The 19,381-nt window shown below is 45.4% G+C and overlaps 1 protein-coding gene across 26 annotated transcripts in view; it reads right to left on the bottom strand.

Moving 5' to 3' along the window:
- Positions 1-18,062, bottom strand: part of LOC147010026 (uncharacterized) — a 147,880-nt gene extending 129,818 nt beyond the window's left edge. For 10 of the 26 annotated variants that reach the window (XR_015052670.1, XR_015052665.1, XR_015052664.1 and 7 more), the window contains exons 1-4: positions 10,848-11,183; positions 5,053-5,106; positions 3,103-3,159; positions 1,787-1,882 (exon numbers count right to left, since the gene is read on the bottom strand). Coding sequence is in view for 11 of the 26 variants with exons in the window: in XM_085861074.1 (XP_085717200.1) it covers positions 1,787-1,882; positions 3,103-3,159; positions 5,053-5,106; positions 10,848-11,019 (379 nt within the window). In the remaining 15 variants the exon portion in view is untranslated. Of the gene's footprint in view, positions 1-1,786; positions 1,883-2,145; positions 2,983-3,102; positions 3,160-5,052; positions 5,107-10,847; positions 11,188-17,680 lie in introns of those variants that run through there. The other 16 variants (XR_015052673.1, XR_015052658.1, XR_015052659.1 and 13 more) reach the window with 9 other exon arrangements.
- Between the last annotated feature and the right edge of the window lie 1,319 nt (positions 18,063-19,381).

Raw genomic sequence — 19,381 nt, 5'->3', positions numbered from 1 at the left:
AGCATATTCCCCTGTTATATGTCGTGTCAACAACCAACGCAATAAGGCCCCCTTCCGGAGTGTGAAACCTATTATACCTCCGTCGCTCTTCGCCTCCTGGTTTATGGTCTGCTCGAGTGCCTGATCTGTTGGCACGCAGTTGAAAGTTGTCTCTTGCTTGCGTCTTATGACAAACCCTCCATTCATTAGATGTTGGAACACGTCTGGTTGTGCAGTTTCCAGGGATTTCATCTCAGACATGTAGACGGGCATGTATCTGGCGTAGTTGACCCTTCCGGCTAATAATAAATCAACATTTAACGGTATGTGGCAAACAAGGGGTTAATTAACATGTTTGTACAACCATGAGTTTCTATTACTAGACATCCATACCTTCCATTTAAAACAGGTTTCACTTTTTTTGACTACCGGGAGGGGTAGGTCATTTTTTTTCAGCCCCAGTCTGCTCCACTACTGGTTTTCTTTCTTTTCTCCATGCTCATTACAGTACACACAGTGACATAAAACAGCAGATTGACTCCTTTTCTTCATTCAAACTGGTTGAATGAATGATTTCTACATTGCAGGGACCGACAACTCACCACAGGTGAGTGAAATTTCAAAGTAAAGGGGAATCACCTGTTTGAAATCTCATGATTTCGAACAACTTCCAAAAAGTGCCGATACTATTGTCCAGGCCATTTTAGGATTTCTGTGTGGAAGAAGCTAAGATTTTATAATTTTTCAGCTTTTTTGGTTTTGTTCCACTGCAAACCAAAGAAATACATTTGTGGACAGCAAAATATTTTTTAATTTCAACAATTTTCTGGAAGAAATGGTGCATTATTTGAAAAAAAAGTGCAAGGATTCCAATATTTTTGGCCACGACTGTATGTGCTTGGACATTTATGAATATCGCTTGCCTTGCCTTTTTCCTCATTCATCTCACCATTTGCCAGTTTGAATTCCCCAACTGCCATTTCTCCCACCAATTTCCAGCTTGTGAAATAAATTCATGAAAGATTTGATGTCATGTCTTGCCTTATCTTGCTCAGGTTTGATCTGAGATAGTGCTCCTGGAAAATTGGCCCAAGTGATTAATTGGTGTGATGGACGATAGGGTACGGTGCGTAACGCTGGTCCACTCAGCCACTTAATATTCGTTACGCAGCCACCGGCACGGTTCCCCCTCTGCTTCATTAATCTCACAGGTATGGTAAACCGACCTTGGACACGAAGATCCAGCAAGAGGTGAGTGTTGTAGATAAAGTTTGTGGTCTTTTGATACACTCGCCAGCCTTCCAGAGTTATTTGGGCCACGTCTATACCAATATCGTATTTGGCCCTATCTTTCAATGGTGAAGAATCACTTAAATTATATGATTCTATCTGGATCCAGATCTTAACCAAAATCAAATAAATTACTCCTCGTCACAAACCCAACCTGTCCACCGAGTTTAGTCCGGATCCGTTCATAACATTTTGAGATATCCCGCTCACAAACAGGTGAAAACATAACCACCGTCCACCTTTGGTGGAGGCAATGACACAGTTACGTGGGAGCTGTCACTCAGAAAGACCTCCATGGTATTTTTGTTTCTCACAACACCATCAAAATTGCTCTCAGCTCCTGCACATCCTTTTATCATTCTCAAGAGAAAACGTTCTGTCGGTAAATTGAACAAATTTACAAAAGGAAAATAGTCTTACTGTGTCTTAGATATCACAAGTGATGAATACAACGTCACATGTGGCACAGCAGTCCTCAGTAAAAAATAATTCTGCACATTGCCCTCTTTGAGCTCACCATCTGCTGGAAAGGAATCTTCACCCATCTCTTCCTTCACCTGGACATTGTTCAAATTCTGATGAGAGTGACCGTTGAGATGTCTCTCCACTGAACCTGGTGCATTGTACACAATCCAGTGCTCAGTCAGTAGAAAATATTGATTCATGAATAAATCTCACATTCAGCATCGACATGTTATTTTTTTTGATGTGCCTGCACAGGAAAAATAAATTGACGAATGCTGCATGAAGAAAGTCGACATTAAAGTATACCAGAGTGGGGCATACACTCGTCAATCCGATCTCGGGAGCACGTGACAAAAGATTTTTGTTCGATACAATACAATCTGTATTAATTTATCAACTTCATAAACTTACCTCCACCTGTCATACCATAGAGCAGAGTCCCACGAACGAGAACTCTACCCACCATGAAGGACTTCACCATTGCCCAACGTACGAGTCATCTGTCTGCTGGCTTCACCTTCGTCAGTCTGTTGGCTCTTTTTCAGAAAACTTATGAATCGCATGAGCCTCAAAATCTGCAAAGTTAATTAATGATGTTTCTTGTTGATACTTTCAGTATCCTGTCGTGCCTTAACCCAAATCAGTGGAGATTTGAAAAGTTTTTGTAACTCATCTCGTCCAGATTTTACCAGGGGGTCTTTCCACCAATTGATCACAGTGAGAGGTGGATATGATGATCGCAGTTGCTGACCCAGTTTATCCAAACTGTTTTGATTGTCTGTTATTTATTCACAATCTCAGATATCCATACACAGAAGAGTAAGGTTCCAATCTGGGCTCGTCTGAGAAGAGAACAAGCGTCAAACAGCAAAAATAAGAAACATCTGCCAGAGACAATATCTCAAGAACTTGACGATTGCATGTGTGAACGCATTAAAGATGCCCCAGGATACGCACAGAAGAAAGCACCAAATACTGTGTCTGTTCTCTTGTTTCGTCTATTCAATCCCATTCTTCCCTGCAGGGCTTCAAAACACCCTATTCCATTCATTTGTTCCGTTACCATTTCATCTCTGTTCTCTCAACCCATTTCTTGCTGTGGTTAAGCTCGTGTCCAACTGGTTCACCTCCTGTGTCCTCCACCCCCTCTCTCATTACTCGTATTCTTCCCCTTACCCAAGTGTCCCTCTTCACTGCTGTTGGTACGTTTACCCTCTTTCCACTATGTTCCTTCCGTTCCAGCTCACCCATTAGCCTCAAATTTGGATACAAAAAGGGTATTTAAATCATATTTAAGGAAACACAAATTTATAATGTCTCCTCGCCAATTCGATATTTTTAGACAGGGAATTGGAGTTATCGACTTACCTTGTGAAGAACAAGCGTCAAAATGTTCACACTTCACTTCCAGCTCACCGTAAACATCTGTAACAATATGCAAAACAACATTGTAAAGTATTGGAAATAAAAGACAATTTGTACAGCAATTAATTAGCAGCCACTGAACATTCGTTGCATTATTATTATATTTTTGTATACATTGTCGAGGCTCGTATGAGAGCCGACACACAACGCACAGCAAGGGGGGCATGAGACAAGAGGGGCGGGAGGGGGAAGGACAAAACAGTGGAGAACAGAGACATTCGGAGATCTGTGGAAGGGAGAGAGAAGGGACGGGGAACACGGGGTATACAAGATGGACATTACAGGGACTTTCAGGAAGGAAAGCATGGAAATTGAAGGAAGTGGGCTTAGGTGGATTATCGGGGGTAGAAGAGATCGAGGATTTGGATGGGGGATGATAAGAGATGGTGGTCAACAGCTGTTTTGAAGGCCTGGAGGGAAGAATGTGATTGAAGAGTGTGGGGGTTTATTGCAAAGGCGGGGAAAAAAAAACAGGGATAAAAGAGTGAAGGTGAGCAGTGATTCGTGATTTTGGTAGTTTTACCAGAAGGGGGTTGCTGGCGGACCTTGAACGCCATGCGGAAATATGGGGGGGGGGGACATATCGCAGACAGAGCAGGGGTGGCGAGACCGGAGAGGAGACAGTCGAAGACAGAAAGACCACCGACCTGCCTGGGTTTTTTGCTTCAAGATATGGTTCACCAATTTGCTTCAAGATGCCCGTTTTTTTGTTTGAGAAAGCAGTCCTCAACAGCCTTGCTCGAGCCATTCAATGTATGATGGCTGAGAGGGTGGACAGAATAGATGGAATCATCAGGTGCTGTTCACGTGGTCGCCCAATCCTTTTTGCATCTGTAGAATTCAGTCCTGCCGATCGGCCTGTATCAACAGCCATATTTCAAGGCAACGAGGTTGCTCTCACACATTAGCCACAGAAATATGGGCTTCAGCAAGAACCTGGTCAGAGAAGCAATGTATGGTAGAGTGGACACAAAAAAGTTGAATGGAAAGTTAATCATTAGCATGTCCAGGAGGGAGGACATACCAGTTGGAAAGCTTACAGATTTTGCCTCAATGACGTCATTGGTTGTTACGAAGCAAACACCCAGCCAGCTGGCAGAGTTATACAGAATTTGCTTCATATGAGAAAATGAGGGTTGGGATGGAAGGTTAAGAGTTGATCCACGTTTGATGCAATTGAGGTGTGTATCGTCATCACCATTCAGGAGATGGTTTAACCATATAGACAACTATTAGGTGACTGCAGAAAGGTACATGCAGCCAAATGTATTCCAGAGGGTTAGGAGGGGTTAGTCTGAATCTTGACATCATCAGCAACAACACCAATGCGATAACTATGGGGACTTTCAAAGCGGAAGAGAGAATAGCTGGCAAAAGACAAAGGAATCGGAACATCCTGCGAGAGGAATGTTTCCATTAGGCATACAATATCCGGACCTGCGACATTCACTTGAACAGAAAAATCGGGAATGTGAGAACAGGGCCTTCAAACAATGGACCACACTGTTCGGAAGAGGGATGTGCAGTTGTGGGAGAAGGCAAATAGTGGGTACAGATATTTAATGGCATTCGCTGCGGAATAGATCACTCCAGAAACATACATCACGACCAGGTTGAAAGGACAAGTGATTGAAAGTACGAGGGAACTTAGACTTGACGGAGTGCAACAACGAGCAACAGGATGTAGGTTTTAGGCTGATAAGGTGTCAAGCTGAAGGCTTGCGAGCACGTGATCAACTGAAGCAGAGGCAAACAATCTCACAAATATGCACACGCACACACGCACACATCGCAAGCACAAAAGATCTTGTTCGTGTTCATCCATCATTTTGAATGTCCTGTATTCATCTAATACATTTACCTTGAACGCACACTGTTATTATAGATGCTTACCTTGTGAGTGAGAATCTATAGGTTCCAGTTCCATCTTGATGACCAGAATAGACCCTGCAAGGTAACACAACCCGTTAAACAGAACAACAACAAAAAACCCAACCAGTTAAAGAGAACATCAACAAAACAAAACCAGAACTTGAATAAAACAAATCAAAATCCAAACCAAACTAGTTAGGCAAAACAAATCCAAACCAAACTAGAGCGGCACTCGGTCGGGTGCATACCTCCGCAAGGCTGAACGAGTTACGTTTTGTATCTCACCAAAAGGCCGGATTTGGCTCCGAACCTGAAGCAACATCGAATCGGCTTGTTCTCGTCACCGAACCGTCTCACCAACCAAGTTTTGTCATAACCCGTCCACAACTTTTTGAAATAGCATGCCATCCGTCGTTTTTGTCCCAATCTCTCAATGGTGAGGAATCACAAAAAAAATTTCTCATATCCGGATCCGGAGCTTCCACCGAATCGAGAAAACATGCTCACAGAGAAACAGATAAACTGGGATGGAAACCAGGGTTAGGGTCAATTACATAATTAATTACGTAATTGATAATTAATTATAATTACGGGTGTAATTGCGATTGAAAATTTTGTATTACAGCGTAATTGTAATTGAAAATTGTAATTGACCCCAACCCTGATGGAAACAAAACCTCCGTCCACCTTCGGTGATTGAGGAGACCCACTCTGGAGGGGGAAGTTTGTGCAGGTGGAGGAGAAAGACTTGAATAAATTAAAAACAGATTCCAAAATAAAATACCATTATCGTGAGTGGCTGAACCTTGTAATATTTATATTCTTCATGGAATAATCAAGAAATGAACATTTGACATCATTCAAATACATACACAAACATCATCGTATTAGTTAAAATCCTTTGGACACAAAAACCATTTCCTTTTCCTCAATTGTTGAAAAAAGCAACAAACAAACAAAAAATTGGAAACGATTTAAATGTCTGAAGTCGGTGCGGCGGGGGCGGGGGAGTGGTGACGGTGCGGTGGGGAGGGGGCAGTGGTGACGGCGCGGCAGGGAGGGGGCAGTGGTGACGGCGTGGCGGGGGCAGTGGTGAAGGCGCGGCGGGGAGGGGCAGTGGTGGAGGCGCGGCAGGGAGGGGGCAGTGGTGGAGGTGCGGCGGGTGCGGGCAGTGGTGGAGGTGCGGAGGGTGCGGGCAGTGGTGAAGGCGCGGCGGGGAGGGGGCAGTGGTGGAGGTGCGGCGGGTGCAGGCAGTGGTGGAGGTGCGGAGGGTGCGGGCAGTGGTGAAGGCGCGGCGGGGAGGGGGCAGTGGTGGAGGCGTGGCGGGGAGGGGGCAGTGGTGGAGGTGCGGCGGGTGCAGGCAGTGCTGGAGGTGCGGAGGGTGCGGGCAGTGGTGGAGGTGCGGCGGGTGCGGGCAGTGGTGGAGGTGCGGTGGGTGCGGGCAGTGGTGCACGTGCGGCGGGTGCGGGCAGTGGTGGACATGTGGCGGGTGTGGGCAGTGGTGGACATGCAGCAGGTGCAGGCAGTGGTGCACGTGCGGCGGGTGCGGGCAGTGGTGCACGTGCGGCAGGTGCGGGCAGTGGTGCACGTGCGGTGGGTGCGGCAGTGGTGGGCATGTGCAGGCAGTGGTGGGCATGTGCAGCGGGTGCAGGCAGTGGTGGAGATGCAAGCAGTGGTGGAGGTGCAGCGGGTGCAGGCAGTGGTGGAGGTGCAACGGGTGCAGGCAGTGGTGGAGGTGCAACGGGTGCAGGCAGTGGTGGAGATGCAAGCAGTGGTGGAGGTGCAGCGGGTGCAGGCAGTGGTGGAGGTGCAACGGGTGCAGGCAGTGGTGGAGGTGCAACGGGTGCAGGCAGTGGTGGAGGTGCAGCGGGTGCAGGCAGTGGTGGAGTTGAAGTGGGTGTAGGCAGTGGTGGAGTTGCAAGCAGTGTTGGAGGTGCAGGCAGTGGTGGAGGTGCAGCGGGTGCAGGCAGTGGTGGAGGTGCTGAAATGGAAATTGGTGGACATGAGGTCTGGGAGACAGTTTTTGTGGGTGATGAGACAATTAAGTATGTTGATTCTTCATTCTGCAGGAAGGATTGTAGACACAGAATTCTGTGTAGTTTTGAAGGAGCGGGAGTTAGGGACACTGAAGGAAGGGTAAACGATATTGTATCGGGTCATGGCAGGAAGATGTTGGTTGTGGTACACCTCGGTGCGAATGCTGGAGGGAAAGTTTACTCAGAGGTTTTGAAAAATAGATACAGGATATTGGGTAAGCGGCTGAAAGCAAAGGGTTGTGAGGTCATGTTTTCTGGGATCCTCCCAAAATTATGAAATGATATAAAAATTATGAGCAGAGCAATACACATCAACCAATGGCTGGAAGAATGGTGTAGGGAGGAAGGTTTTACATTTATGAAGCAGTGGGAATCATTTCGGGGACAACGGGAGTGTTTCCAGAATGATGGCTGTTTGTTAAATAGAAAGGGGGCAGCAAGGTTTGCAGTGGGAATTGAGGAAGGAATTCAGGCTTTTGCAGGTCAGCGGACGGTGGGGAAGCTATTAAGGAAGGAACGGATGAAGTAATTGTGATGAGTAAGGCCAGGCAGGAAAATATAATTTCAAGAAGGGAAAAGTTAAATGTATTCTATAGTCTAAACCAATGCCAGAAGTTAAAATAATAAGATGGAAGAGCTTGAAGCCAAAGTATATAACGAGGAGTACGATATAGTTGCAGTGAGTGAGACATGGTTTAAGGAGGAGAGTAGCTGGAGGACAGGATCAGAAGGCTACAAGGTGTATCGGTGTGATGGGAAGGAGAGAATAGGAGGAAGAGTTACAATCTGGGTAAAGGACAGCATTGCATCAAGAGAAAGGGGTGACATCAAGGAGGGAATAAATGTTGAGGATTCTGTATGGGATTAGAGATTGTATTAGATTGGAGATTGTAAAAACAGTAAGATACTGGTAGGATGTTTTTATCAGGCTCCGGGTGGGAAGGAAGAGGAGGAAGGAGTACATGAAGAATTGAGAAGGGCATGTGGTAAGGGAAGAGTGTTGATTATGGGGGATTTTAACTTGCCAGGGATAGATTGGGTCCATGAACAGGGAAAGGGCAGAGCAGATGAGGATTTTCTAGTTTTATTCCAAGATTGCTTTTTAACCCAGTTTGTAGATAAGCCCACGAGGGGGAGTGCAGTGTTAGACCGCCTTTTAAGTAACGATCTCAATATGGTGGAGGAGCTGGAGGTCGGGTAGCATTTAGGAGCAAGTGACCAAAACATTGTGTGTGCAAAGATTCTGTTAAAGTTTGAGTTCACGGTAGAAGGGTAAGGCTACTAGATTTCAGGAAGGCAAACCTTGAGGGTATGAGGAGAGAATTGTGTGATGTAGATTGGGAGACTCCAACAACAGGACAATCAGCATCAGAAAAATGGGAAACCTTCAAGGACCAAATGTGTAGAGTGCAGAGTAAGTACATTCCAATGAAATGTAAAACTAGAAGTAGAAAGAGACCAGGGTGGTTGAGCAGAGATGAGGAACGCTATTAAGGAGAAGCAGAAGGCATTTATTGGGTTTAAAATAACAGGACTGGAGTTGGATTTTTACACTATCGGAGTAAACAGAGGCAAGTTAAGAAAATAACTCGGCAAGCCAAGAGAGTATGAGGACATGGCGAAGAGTATAAAACATAATAACAAGGCTTTCTTTCAGTATATCAGGGGAAAAGAACAGGTCAGGACCAGTGTGGGCCCATTGAGGAACAGCAAAGGGAGAGAGGTTAGTGATGAAAGCAAGATGGCAGGCTTATTAAACAAGTATTTTTATTCCACTTTTACACAAGAACAGTCAGGAGAATTGCCAATAGCTGAGAGTATCTATCTCGGAGGTGAGGAAGGGCTTTTACAGAAGATCCAGGTTGGAGTGGAGGAAGTAAAGGAACAGCTCGGTAATCTTAGAGTAGATAAGGTTCTGGGTCGAGAAAGTATGCAACCGTGAGTATCGATGGTGGTGGCTGAGCAGGTAAGCGAGATGTTAACGGATATTTTCAATCGTTCGCTGGAGTCAGTACAGGAGAGTAAGCAAATGTAACACCATAATTTAAGAAAGGATCCAGAGAAGAATTGAGAAGCTCGACCTGTTAGTTTGACTTCAGGTGTGGGGAAGGTGTTGGAGACATTAATTAAGGATGAGATGAGGAACCATTTAAACAAATACAAACTAAAGGGAGTCAGCATGGGTTTACCAAAGGTAGTTCCTGTTTAACAAATCTTTTAGAGTTCTATGAAGCAGCGTCTGATTGGGTGGATGAGGGAAAGGCAGTGGACGTAGTATATCTAGACTTTAGGAAGGTACTTGATAAGGTACCACATCGGAGGTTGTTAGCCAAAGTGAGGGTTTGTGGAGTCGTTGGTCAGGTAGCTAATTGGATTGCAAACTGGCTGAGTGGTACGATGCAAAGAGTGGCTGTGAGTGGGAGGATGTCTTGCTGGGAGGATGAAAGTAGCGGGGTACCACAAGGATCAGTACTCGGACCATTACTATTCATCATTTACAGCAACAATTTGGATAATGGGGGTAAAGAGTAAGCTTTCCAAATTTCCAGATGACACAAAGCTTGGAGGTGAGGTGGATAGCAGAGGGGGTGGTGATCAGATTCAGGAAAGTATTGATACTTGTTTTGATTGGGCAAAAGATTGGCAGATGTAATTTAACCTGAGCTTGTGTAAGGTGTTTGGAATGGGAAAGAACAATGAAAATAGAGATTACAGGATGTAAGGGGTAATGTTGGAGCGTGTCACACAGGAGAAGGATCTGGAGGTAGTAATAGATATGGGAGGTAAGCAGGCAGCACAGTGCCAGGCAGTTATAGGTAAAGCAAATATGGTTTTAGGTTGTATTTGGAGGGGAATCATTTTTAAATCAAAAGAGGTGGTGTTAACATTGCGCAGGAAATTAGTGAGGGCCACATCTAGAATATTGTGGGCATGTTTGGTCACCACAACTCAGGAAGGACACATATGCCATGGAGAGGGTTCAGCACAGGGCGACTCGATTGATTGTGGGCCTGGCAAGACTTAGCTATGAGGAGAGGCTGAAGGAGACGGGGCTATATACACTAGAAAGGAGGCGGTTACGAGGAGTTATGATGGAGAGGTTTAAGATAATGAAAGGTAGAGATAAAATAAGTGAAGATGAATTATTATTAAACAGAGTAGACAGTGATAGGACCAGGGGCCATATAGCCCGAGAGTAAAGAACAGGAGAGTTAAGAGGGAAACAAGACAGGGGACTTTCACTCAGAGAGAAGTTAATGCTTGGAATGGTCTCCCTGGAAATGTAGTGGCAGCAGAAACAGTCGAAGTTTAAATTGGAATCAGATAGGTGCCTGGAAGTTATGGAGATAGAGGGGTATGGGGATGTTGGTAGGATTTTTTGGTTGTTTAGAGTTTTGATGGGTGATTGTGTGCAGAGTGCTGTTGGTGGGGGTCTTATCAAGGGGTGTTGTGTGGTTGATGTGTTTTAAACGAAGCCCATAACCCCCTCCTCCCCCGAGGAGTGGAAAAAACTACAAAAACTTTAAAAAAAAAAAATACATACCTACAAAAAACCCATAAAGACTCTTAAAAATATTTGTTTTTTTTTATTGTATTTTCCTCTTTAGATCTTGTGTTCAATGAGTTCGGTGTTGACATCACAAAGGCATGATGGGCTGAATAGCCTCCACCTGTGTCTTCATTTCATGTGGATCCCCCTGCACGTGCGGATGTTCTTTTTTCAATGTTCCCCCTCTGGATGGATGTGATGTTTCGTTGGTGTTTGAGAGAACCCCGTACCTGGTTCCTGGTCATTCCCACGCTCTCCAGCTGGAAGGTTCTTAACGTCCAGGATCCTGAACCCGCAGATCCCAGCAGCCCCTCCCGGACCCCCTCGGTTCTCTCCATCAGAACCCGACGTGTTGTCCGAGGAGCTCGGATCGTGGGGACATCTCGGAGGGTCTCGATCCATGACCCTCAGGACGAGGAAACACCACGTCACCAAACACAACTCCGAGCTCGCTGAACGAAACAACCACGACCTTTGAGACCTCCAGGCGGGAAGCTCACTCTCCCTCGGACACGAACTTCATCCCGACATCACGTGATTCGATCCCCCGGAAGAACGAAACAAGTTTAACGTTCCCCGTTATTAAACGGAATCACTAACATTGGGATCAAACCTATTATTCTTGTTTCACATTTCAATTCGAACCTGAGGAAGAGAATCGGTTTTACGTGGAGACGGTTAAAGGGAGAATGGACACGTTCAGCTTAAACGACACACATCAAGAGACGATCGTTTTCTTAAGAGGAAACAATGGACTGACTGCGTCGACAAACTACCTGTACCTGTACATATAAACGGCATCATTCACCCAGTGTGCTCCTCTCCTTCATACGTACAACAACATCGAAAACCGTTCAACGGAGGAAATTCAAACTTCACCACATGTTACATGACCACGTGATATTGTTGTGGGGCCAGGTCTCGGTGACGAGCACGACCGCTTGGTGGAGCAGTGGAGTCGGCTCCACCAAACACACGGAATTTAGGTCGTGACCCTCGGATAAGTCCGAAGGTACGGGTCCCTTACAGGACCATGAATCGCCAATAATTAGACCACGTGGGATAGGGTCAATTGCCAAACTTCAATATACCGAAGAACCCATGCGGGAAAGCTACCGGGGAATTCACACCCTCGACAGTCCTCGAGCGGGACGAGCCGTTACCGTGCTCGAACCGTGTGTAACCCGAGCGGATGGTTACCGAGGCCCGTCGGTCCAAATGCACAATTACGGCAGCAACGGCCTTCCTAATCCCCGATACGCATCGTGGCAAACCAATGGCAGAAATGACAAAGAACGAGCTGGTACCTTCAACAAGAGGGGAGTTTATTTACAACAACTAGAATGGGCACTCGGTGGAGCGCATACCTTCGCCGCCGCAACTTTTTTCCGGGCACATTTGAAAAACGTCATTTTAAAACGTCCATGACGTCACAACCGTCAGTCCGATTGACGTCAAATTTGGTGTGTAACCTCCTTGAAGGCAGTCCAACAAAATGGAATGATAAACACTGAAAAATTAAAAAGTTGAAAAATGACGTCATCTTTTGACGTCATTTTGACGCACTTCCGGGGACGTCACGTCCAATCGGGGACTACCATTCTGAAAGCTCGTAGTTCACTGAACGTTTTAACGTTGGTTTCATGTCAATAGCTCTATTAGATCTGAAGCTATGCCTACAAGTATATTTTGACCTTGAGTGTGACCTTGACCTTGACTACAGAGTTAATTGGCAAAACCTGGACATCAATAAACAGATATTTTGGTACTAATCCTAATGCCTGGATTTGGGAGACTTTGTTTTATAAATTATATAGATATTTGAATGTAAAATATCAGGACATTTTAGCCACAATTGAAAAACGTCATGTTCAAACGTCAATGACGTCATAACGGTCAGTCCAATCGAAGTCAAATTTGGTATGTGACGTCCTTCAGGTAAGTCCTACAAAACGGTGTGATCAAAACTGATGAGATCGAAAATTGAAAATTTACATCATCTTGTGACGTCATTTAGACGCACTTCCGATGACGTTACGCCAAATCCGACACTACATATCCGAAAGGTATCTCGTCATGGAACAATATGGCTGTGGTTGCATGTCGATAGCTGTATTATGAAGGAAGTTATGCTCAAAAGAGTGTTTTTGACCTTTTCATGACCTTGACCTTGACCTTTGACCCGATCGCTCCCAAAATCTAAAAAAAATCGTCCTTGGATACTCACGAATCATCCCACCAAATTTCATGCAATCCGGTTTAATACTTTCTGAGTTATGCGAATAACAAACAAACACACATATTCATAAATAAATAAATACACAGCGACCAAAACATAACCTTTCGCAGAATGCGAAGGTAATAACTGGGGAGTGGAACACAGAGCAGAGTTATCCGAATAAAGAAAGGTATCACATATTCAAGCAATTCCTTAAACAATTCTACTTAGAGACAGGGCCCACAGACACACACACACACACACACACACACACACACACACACACACACACACACACACACACACACACACACACACACACACACACATACCCAGAAAGAGATAGACCTCGAGGTCTTTATTGCCCCTTCAGCTCGGAGGGAAGACGAGCTGAGTGAAGAGAACGTGCTGGCTACCTGGCCGCGTTCACGCGGCTCGACGCCCGCACCTTCCCGGAGCACCAGTCTCCAAAGAACGGACCAGGGCAGCCGAACCCAGAGGAGGCGAGACAAGGTGATCTCCCGTGATGAGATGGTCGACCGCTTGTTGTAATGCGCCAGACGAGACGCCTCGGATGCATGGGATGCAGTCAGTCACAGACCCAGACAGAAGCGCGCTCGAGCAGACAGGGTGCAATCTTCAATGCATCCTCATCGTTCTTTTTGGGGCGCGGTCCGCTCATCGCCCATTGGGAGGAAAATAACGCATACCCTTATTTGGTGTGCAGCCAGAACAAAGCGTTCCGTGACCATATTTGGTGCGAAATCCACACCACCTGGGGCATGGAATTCCGCACACGCCCGCATGCTGGCGAGCGCGCAAAGAGCGCGGACAATGCCACGAGCAGAGTGTTGTTGTTGTCATTGCTGTTGGTGATGTAAAAATCCTAACTATAAAATAATCCGTAGCACACACATTTAATTCCCATTAGACAGAAGGGGATGGATTCTAACGGTACACATACTTATTGACATAAATAATCTATAGGACCTGGCTGTTGTGTGCAGTAAGCTTCCAAATTCATAACACTACCCCCTCCCCTTTTTACAGACTCGTCCCGAATCGTCAAATTTTCGTGTGATCAGCATGTGTAACTTCTCGCCGAGTACGATTTACCTGCGGATCCCTGAGTGCGACATTTTTTATACGTGTCCCAAAAATAAACTAGCATCCGCTAAAGACAAGTCTTCGATATCCCCCGCCATAGTAAATGAGGACAAGTAGCAAAAGGCACCAGTTCAATTTATTCTTGATGTGTACCAGATTTCATAAACAAATAGTTAATAGTTTTGCAACTATGCTCTGGAAACAAAGGTTAACCTTAATTATTTCTTCATACCCAAGTTGTTTTCATGGAAAGTGATAGAAATTTTTTTGGGGGAAATCTCTAAATATCAAAAGGCACCAGTTCACCACTTGCTTAATATGTGTACCAAATTTCGTAAATATATCTTGAGGGGATTTGTAGTTAAGCTCCGGAAACGAAATGTGACGGACGGACGGAACCAATTTATATATCCCCCACCAACTTCGTTGGTTGGCGGGGGATAACCAGTATGCGTTGAAGACAAAGTCTTCGATATCCCCCACCAGAGTAAAAAAAATTTTTTAAAAATCTGTAAACATCAAAAGGCACGAGTTCACCACTTGCTTGATATGTGTACCAAATTTCGTCAAGATATCTTGAGGGGATTTGTAGTTAAAGGCCCTGTCACACCTTGACGACTTAACCAGCGTATGCCGACGTATGAAAAATTTGTCTAAAACGCTGGCACACGTCAAATACGTTATGGGCAAGTTTTGTATACGTAAAGAGCATGCTGGCATACGGCGTAGTACGCTGACATACGTCGTAGTACGCTGGCATACGTCGTAGTACGCCGAGCTCGTCGACAAATTTTAACATGCTTGAAATTTTTTGACGTATGCCAGCGTATGACTCACACGTTCCGCATACGCTGGCCATAAGTTGTAGGCACGTTACGCGATCGTTGACACACGTTACTTGTAAGTTACTCATAAGTCGAAACACATCGAGGTAATGTTTAGAGTACCCGAAACTTATTTCTAACCTATGAGTAATGTGTTGAAGCCACGTTCTGCGATCGTTGACACACGTCGACACACGTTACTTGTAAGTTACTCATAAGTCCAAACACGTCGAGGTAATGTTTAGAGTACCCGAAACTTATTTCTAACCTATGAGTAATGTGTTGAAGCCACGTTCTGCGATCGTTGACACACGTCGACACACGTTACTTGTAAGTTACTCATAAGTCCAAACACGTCGAGGTAATGTTTAGCGTACCCGAAACTTATTTCTAACCTATGAGTAACGTGTTGAAGGCACGTTCCGCGATCGTTGACACACGTCGATTTCTAGTGCGGTAATCATATAATGTAATATAATTAAAAGGCTGCCGCTCAACGATTTAAATCATAACCGCACTAGAAATCGAAGTGTCAACATCACCGTGATGCCGAAGAAAGAAAAAAAAAACAACCAGGGAGTCTGGAACACTAACGCTAAACATTACCTCGACGTGTTTCGACTTATGAGTAACTTACAAGTAACGTATGTCGACATGTGTCAACGATTGCATAACGTGCCTACAACACGTTACTCATAGGTTAGAAATAAGTTTCAGGTAAGCTAAACATTACCTCGACGTGTTTCGACTTATGAGTAACTTACAAGTAACGTGTGTCGACGTGTGTCAACGATCGCATAACGTGCCTACAACTTATGGCCAGCGTATGCGGAACGTGTGGTATACGCTGGCATACGTCGAAAAATTTTCTACATGCTGAAAATTTGTCGACTTACTCGGTGTACTACGACGTATGCCAGCGTGCTTCATCGTGGTCTTAACGTATACAAAACTTACCCATAACATATTCGACGTGTGCCAGAGTATTCGGCAAATTTCTAATACGTCGGCATACGTCGGCATACGCTGGCTAAAACGTCAAGGTGTGACAGTGGCTTGACACTTCGGTGTCGAGTGCGGTTCTGATTTGAATCGTCGAGCCGCAGCCTTTTGATAGGCTACACCACGTGATCGTCGGCGTTACGCTGCCACGCGCTATGCATAAGTGAGACTATCGTTGGGCACAGGTTGTGAACGCCGACAACACGCTCAGCATTCGTTGATATAAGTTATCTCTGTTATCCAAACGTTCTGTGCACGTTACGAATACGTTATGCAAACGTCCAACTCGTCATGAATACCTCCAAAACTGGAAAAAAAAACATCAATAGTTCAGCGTACGCCAGCGTTTTACAGACATTTTGATACCTTGCCATACGCTGGCGAAAACGTCAAGGTGTGACAGGACCCTTATCAATCTCGTCATTCCATCTGACCTTGTTTAGTTGTTTTTTTTGGAGATTCCATCCTGACATGTTTTTTTTCATTTTGAGAAAACGTTGTTTCTGACTTGTAATGAAAACATTTTTCCATTCAACCAAAGTCCCCAGAAAGAAGGTCTCGCGTGAACAATCCGCACTCATCACAGTGATCTCAATTCCTCGTGCGTTCTTCGTGATTGTGGAGGAGGATCATCACAATCATCATCATCATCATCATCATCATCATAATCATCATCATCATCACACACGAGTTTCGTCCCCCATTTCCGTGGGATTTTACAAAGTTTCGTTCTTGAGAATGGAAAACGTGGATCAAAACGTGGATATAAACTTCACAACGTTTGGTGGAGCTCGTGTGACGTCAGTGATTCTGATTTGATTAAACCCCTCCTCTTCTTCTTCTTCTTTCGGCTGCTCCCGTCAGGGGTCGCCACAGCGGATCATCCGTATGATCCGCATAGTGATTTGACACATGTTTTACGCCGGATGCCCTTCCTGACACAACCCTGGTCGCCTCTTACGACACAGGGATATGGTACACCTATTTTAACTGGGTTATACACCGGCCCGTTCACTGGTACTCATTTCGCCGACCTCGGAAGGATGACAGGCTGAGTCAACCCCCTGGTGTATTAATTCAGTGGCTCAACGGGGCTTGAACTCAGGACCTCTTGGATCCCAAGCCGCTGCCCGAACCACTGCGCCAACACCAGGCTTCCTCATTTGATTAAACTCTGTAATCAAAATCATGAATATTGTGTGTTCTCCATCAGTGTCCAGTGAATAAACAGGTTTTATAAACCACGCTGGTTGTGGTTATTGTGGTTCATTACAAAGTACATATATAACTATCGTTGAGTGTATAATCGGCGCTGGCATGGCCGAGTGGTTACATCGCTTCATTGGAACGAGCTCCTCACGAGCTCCTCAGAAATGATTCGCGGGTTCGAGCCTCATGTTCGAGTCCCGTGACGTCACAGGCACAACCCAGCGTTTTACCTCCCAACGAACTTCACATTCATCATTTTACTTTGGAAGGCATTTTTTACGGATCTTCGTCTTGATCAACTGAATCATTGATAAAAAGAAAATGTGGGAAAACAATCGGGAATGGACGGCTCACCGTGACGTCACTACTAACGTGTTGTTTGTTGGTTCTCCATGTGGAGGAGACACGAAATGAACAAAACGAAGAAAATGGTTATTGGTGTGTTGTTATTAAATGTACAATGATAATTTAAATAACTGTTTCAAACCATTTTGCACTCGACGAATTTCCTCCTGTCTTCTCTTCAAGAATTATGGACGGCTGACGTACCAGGTGTGGAATGACGTCACGATGAAACGTTACACACGACGGGCAAGTCAGATGTATTTTCTGTCCGAAGCACGTCGACCCTTCCTCTGTGTATTTCACAAATCGTTGGTTTGTGCGAATAATGGAGGATTATTTCATAACGAAACATAATTACCTGCCGGAGCAAAAACAAAGGAGTTTCACGTGGTGATGGCTTCCGGCAAGAAAATACTCGAGTTGTTTTCTCGTGTTTTCTCTCTCGCTCCATTTGGATGGGATTCGTGATGTTGTGGATCTTGTTGATCACGAGGATGAACGTTTCTCTCCACGTCCCGCGTCCGAACAATCGATCTCGCTGGAATGGATCGGCCCGAACAGACCAGGCCTCGGATAGGAACGTGTGGGTGAACAGGGCGCGGATTTCGGGCGGGAATTGAAGGCGACACGTTCCGGACGCGGAGGCCTCGCGTCGTGACCACGTGGGAACTTTTTCATGTCGTGTGTTGGGGAATCGATAATTACTATTGTTACTGGCAAGCCCCACCCGTCGCTCCCTGACGGAGATGTTGAGGGGGAGGAGGGAGAGAGAGGGGGAGAGGAGGCAGAGGATGGAGAGAAGGGAGGGAAAAGGATGGAAGGGAGGGGCAGAGAGGATGGAAGGGAGGGAGGCAGAGAGGATGGAAGGGAGGGGGCAGAGAGGATGGATGGAGGGAAGGCAGGAGACGGAGGGAGGGAGATCGAGAGTATGGACGGGAGCAGAGAGGACGGGTGGAAGGGAAGGAAGAGGACAGAGGGAGGAGGGAGGGGAAGCTCGGAAAGGGGGAATAATGATTAAGGAAAGGAGGGGGGAAGTGGAGAGTGCTGCACCTCACCAAACGTAGCAAAACAGTGAGGGAGGAGGGAGGGGAAGCGAGAAAAGGGGGAAGAACGAGTAAGGAGGGAGGGGGAAGTGCTACACCTCACCAAACATTGCTATACACTGTGGGAGGGAGGGATGTGAAGAAGCGTTGAGAGAGAGAGGAGGGGAGAGAGAGAGAGAGAGAGAGAGAGAGAGAGAGAGAGAGAGAGAGAGAGAGAGAGAGAGAGAGAGAGAGAGAGAGAGAGAGAGAGAGAGAGAGAGAGAGAGAGAGAGATAGTTGGGTGGGGGGGGAGTAGGAAGCAAAAGAGAGAAAGGTGAGGGATGGATGTGGGGTGAGCAAAGAGAATGATGTTGTGCTTTATGACCGAACACGAAAAAAAAAACACTCGTGTCAGAACAGCTGGACACACGACACAACAGAGTTTGTGAAGTTTTCCGTGAGCACATCTGCAAAAACTTTGATATTCCAGTTGCAGATAATTCGTGGGAAAATGAACCAAAAGCAATCACTGAAAACATGGAAATACCGTTCACATTTGACCTCATGATCCAATCGAGTGTGTACATTGTAAACAAAGCATTGCGACCAGATATCATACTTGGGTACAAAAAAGAGAAGAAGGCATTGCCAATTGAGGTGTTAATACCAGTGATTTTGGGATGAAATGATGCAGAAATCAATAAAATGAACAAATACCAAAACCTAAAGAATGAAATGAAAAGATCCTGGAAGCTGAAGAATGCCAAAGTTGTACCAGTGATGGAGCTGCAGGAATGATAATGAAGAACCTCACAGAGATATTAAAAACCATCCCTGGAAATATGACTACAAAAGAACTATAGGTTGAAGCTGTCTGGGCCTCGGTAACCATCCTGAAGAGAGCCATTGGGACAAAACTTTGAGAACAAAAAAAACTTCACACCTTGGTCCATGAATTACTGAAATGAAAGTGGATACTTTAAGCCCGCCCTTTAAGAACTCCTTTCCACATTCTGAAAGCTGAAAATGTAGATACC

This window comes from Eptatretus burgeri, chromosome 17, assembly GCF_056783735.1.
Source record: "Eptatretus burgeri isolate ZD-2024b chromosome 17, Ebu_testis_v1, whole genome shotgun sequence".
Lineage (NCBI taxonomy): Eukaryota > Metazoa > Chordata > Myxini > Myxiniformes > Myxinidae > Eptatretus > Eptatretus burgeri.
This window is presented reverse-complemented; position numbering and strand designations above follow the sequence as displayed.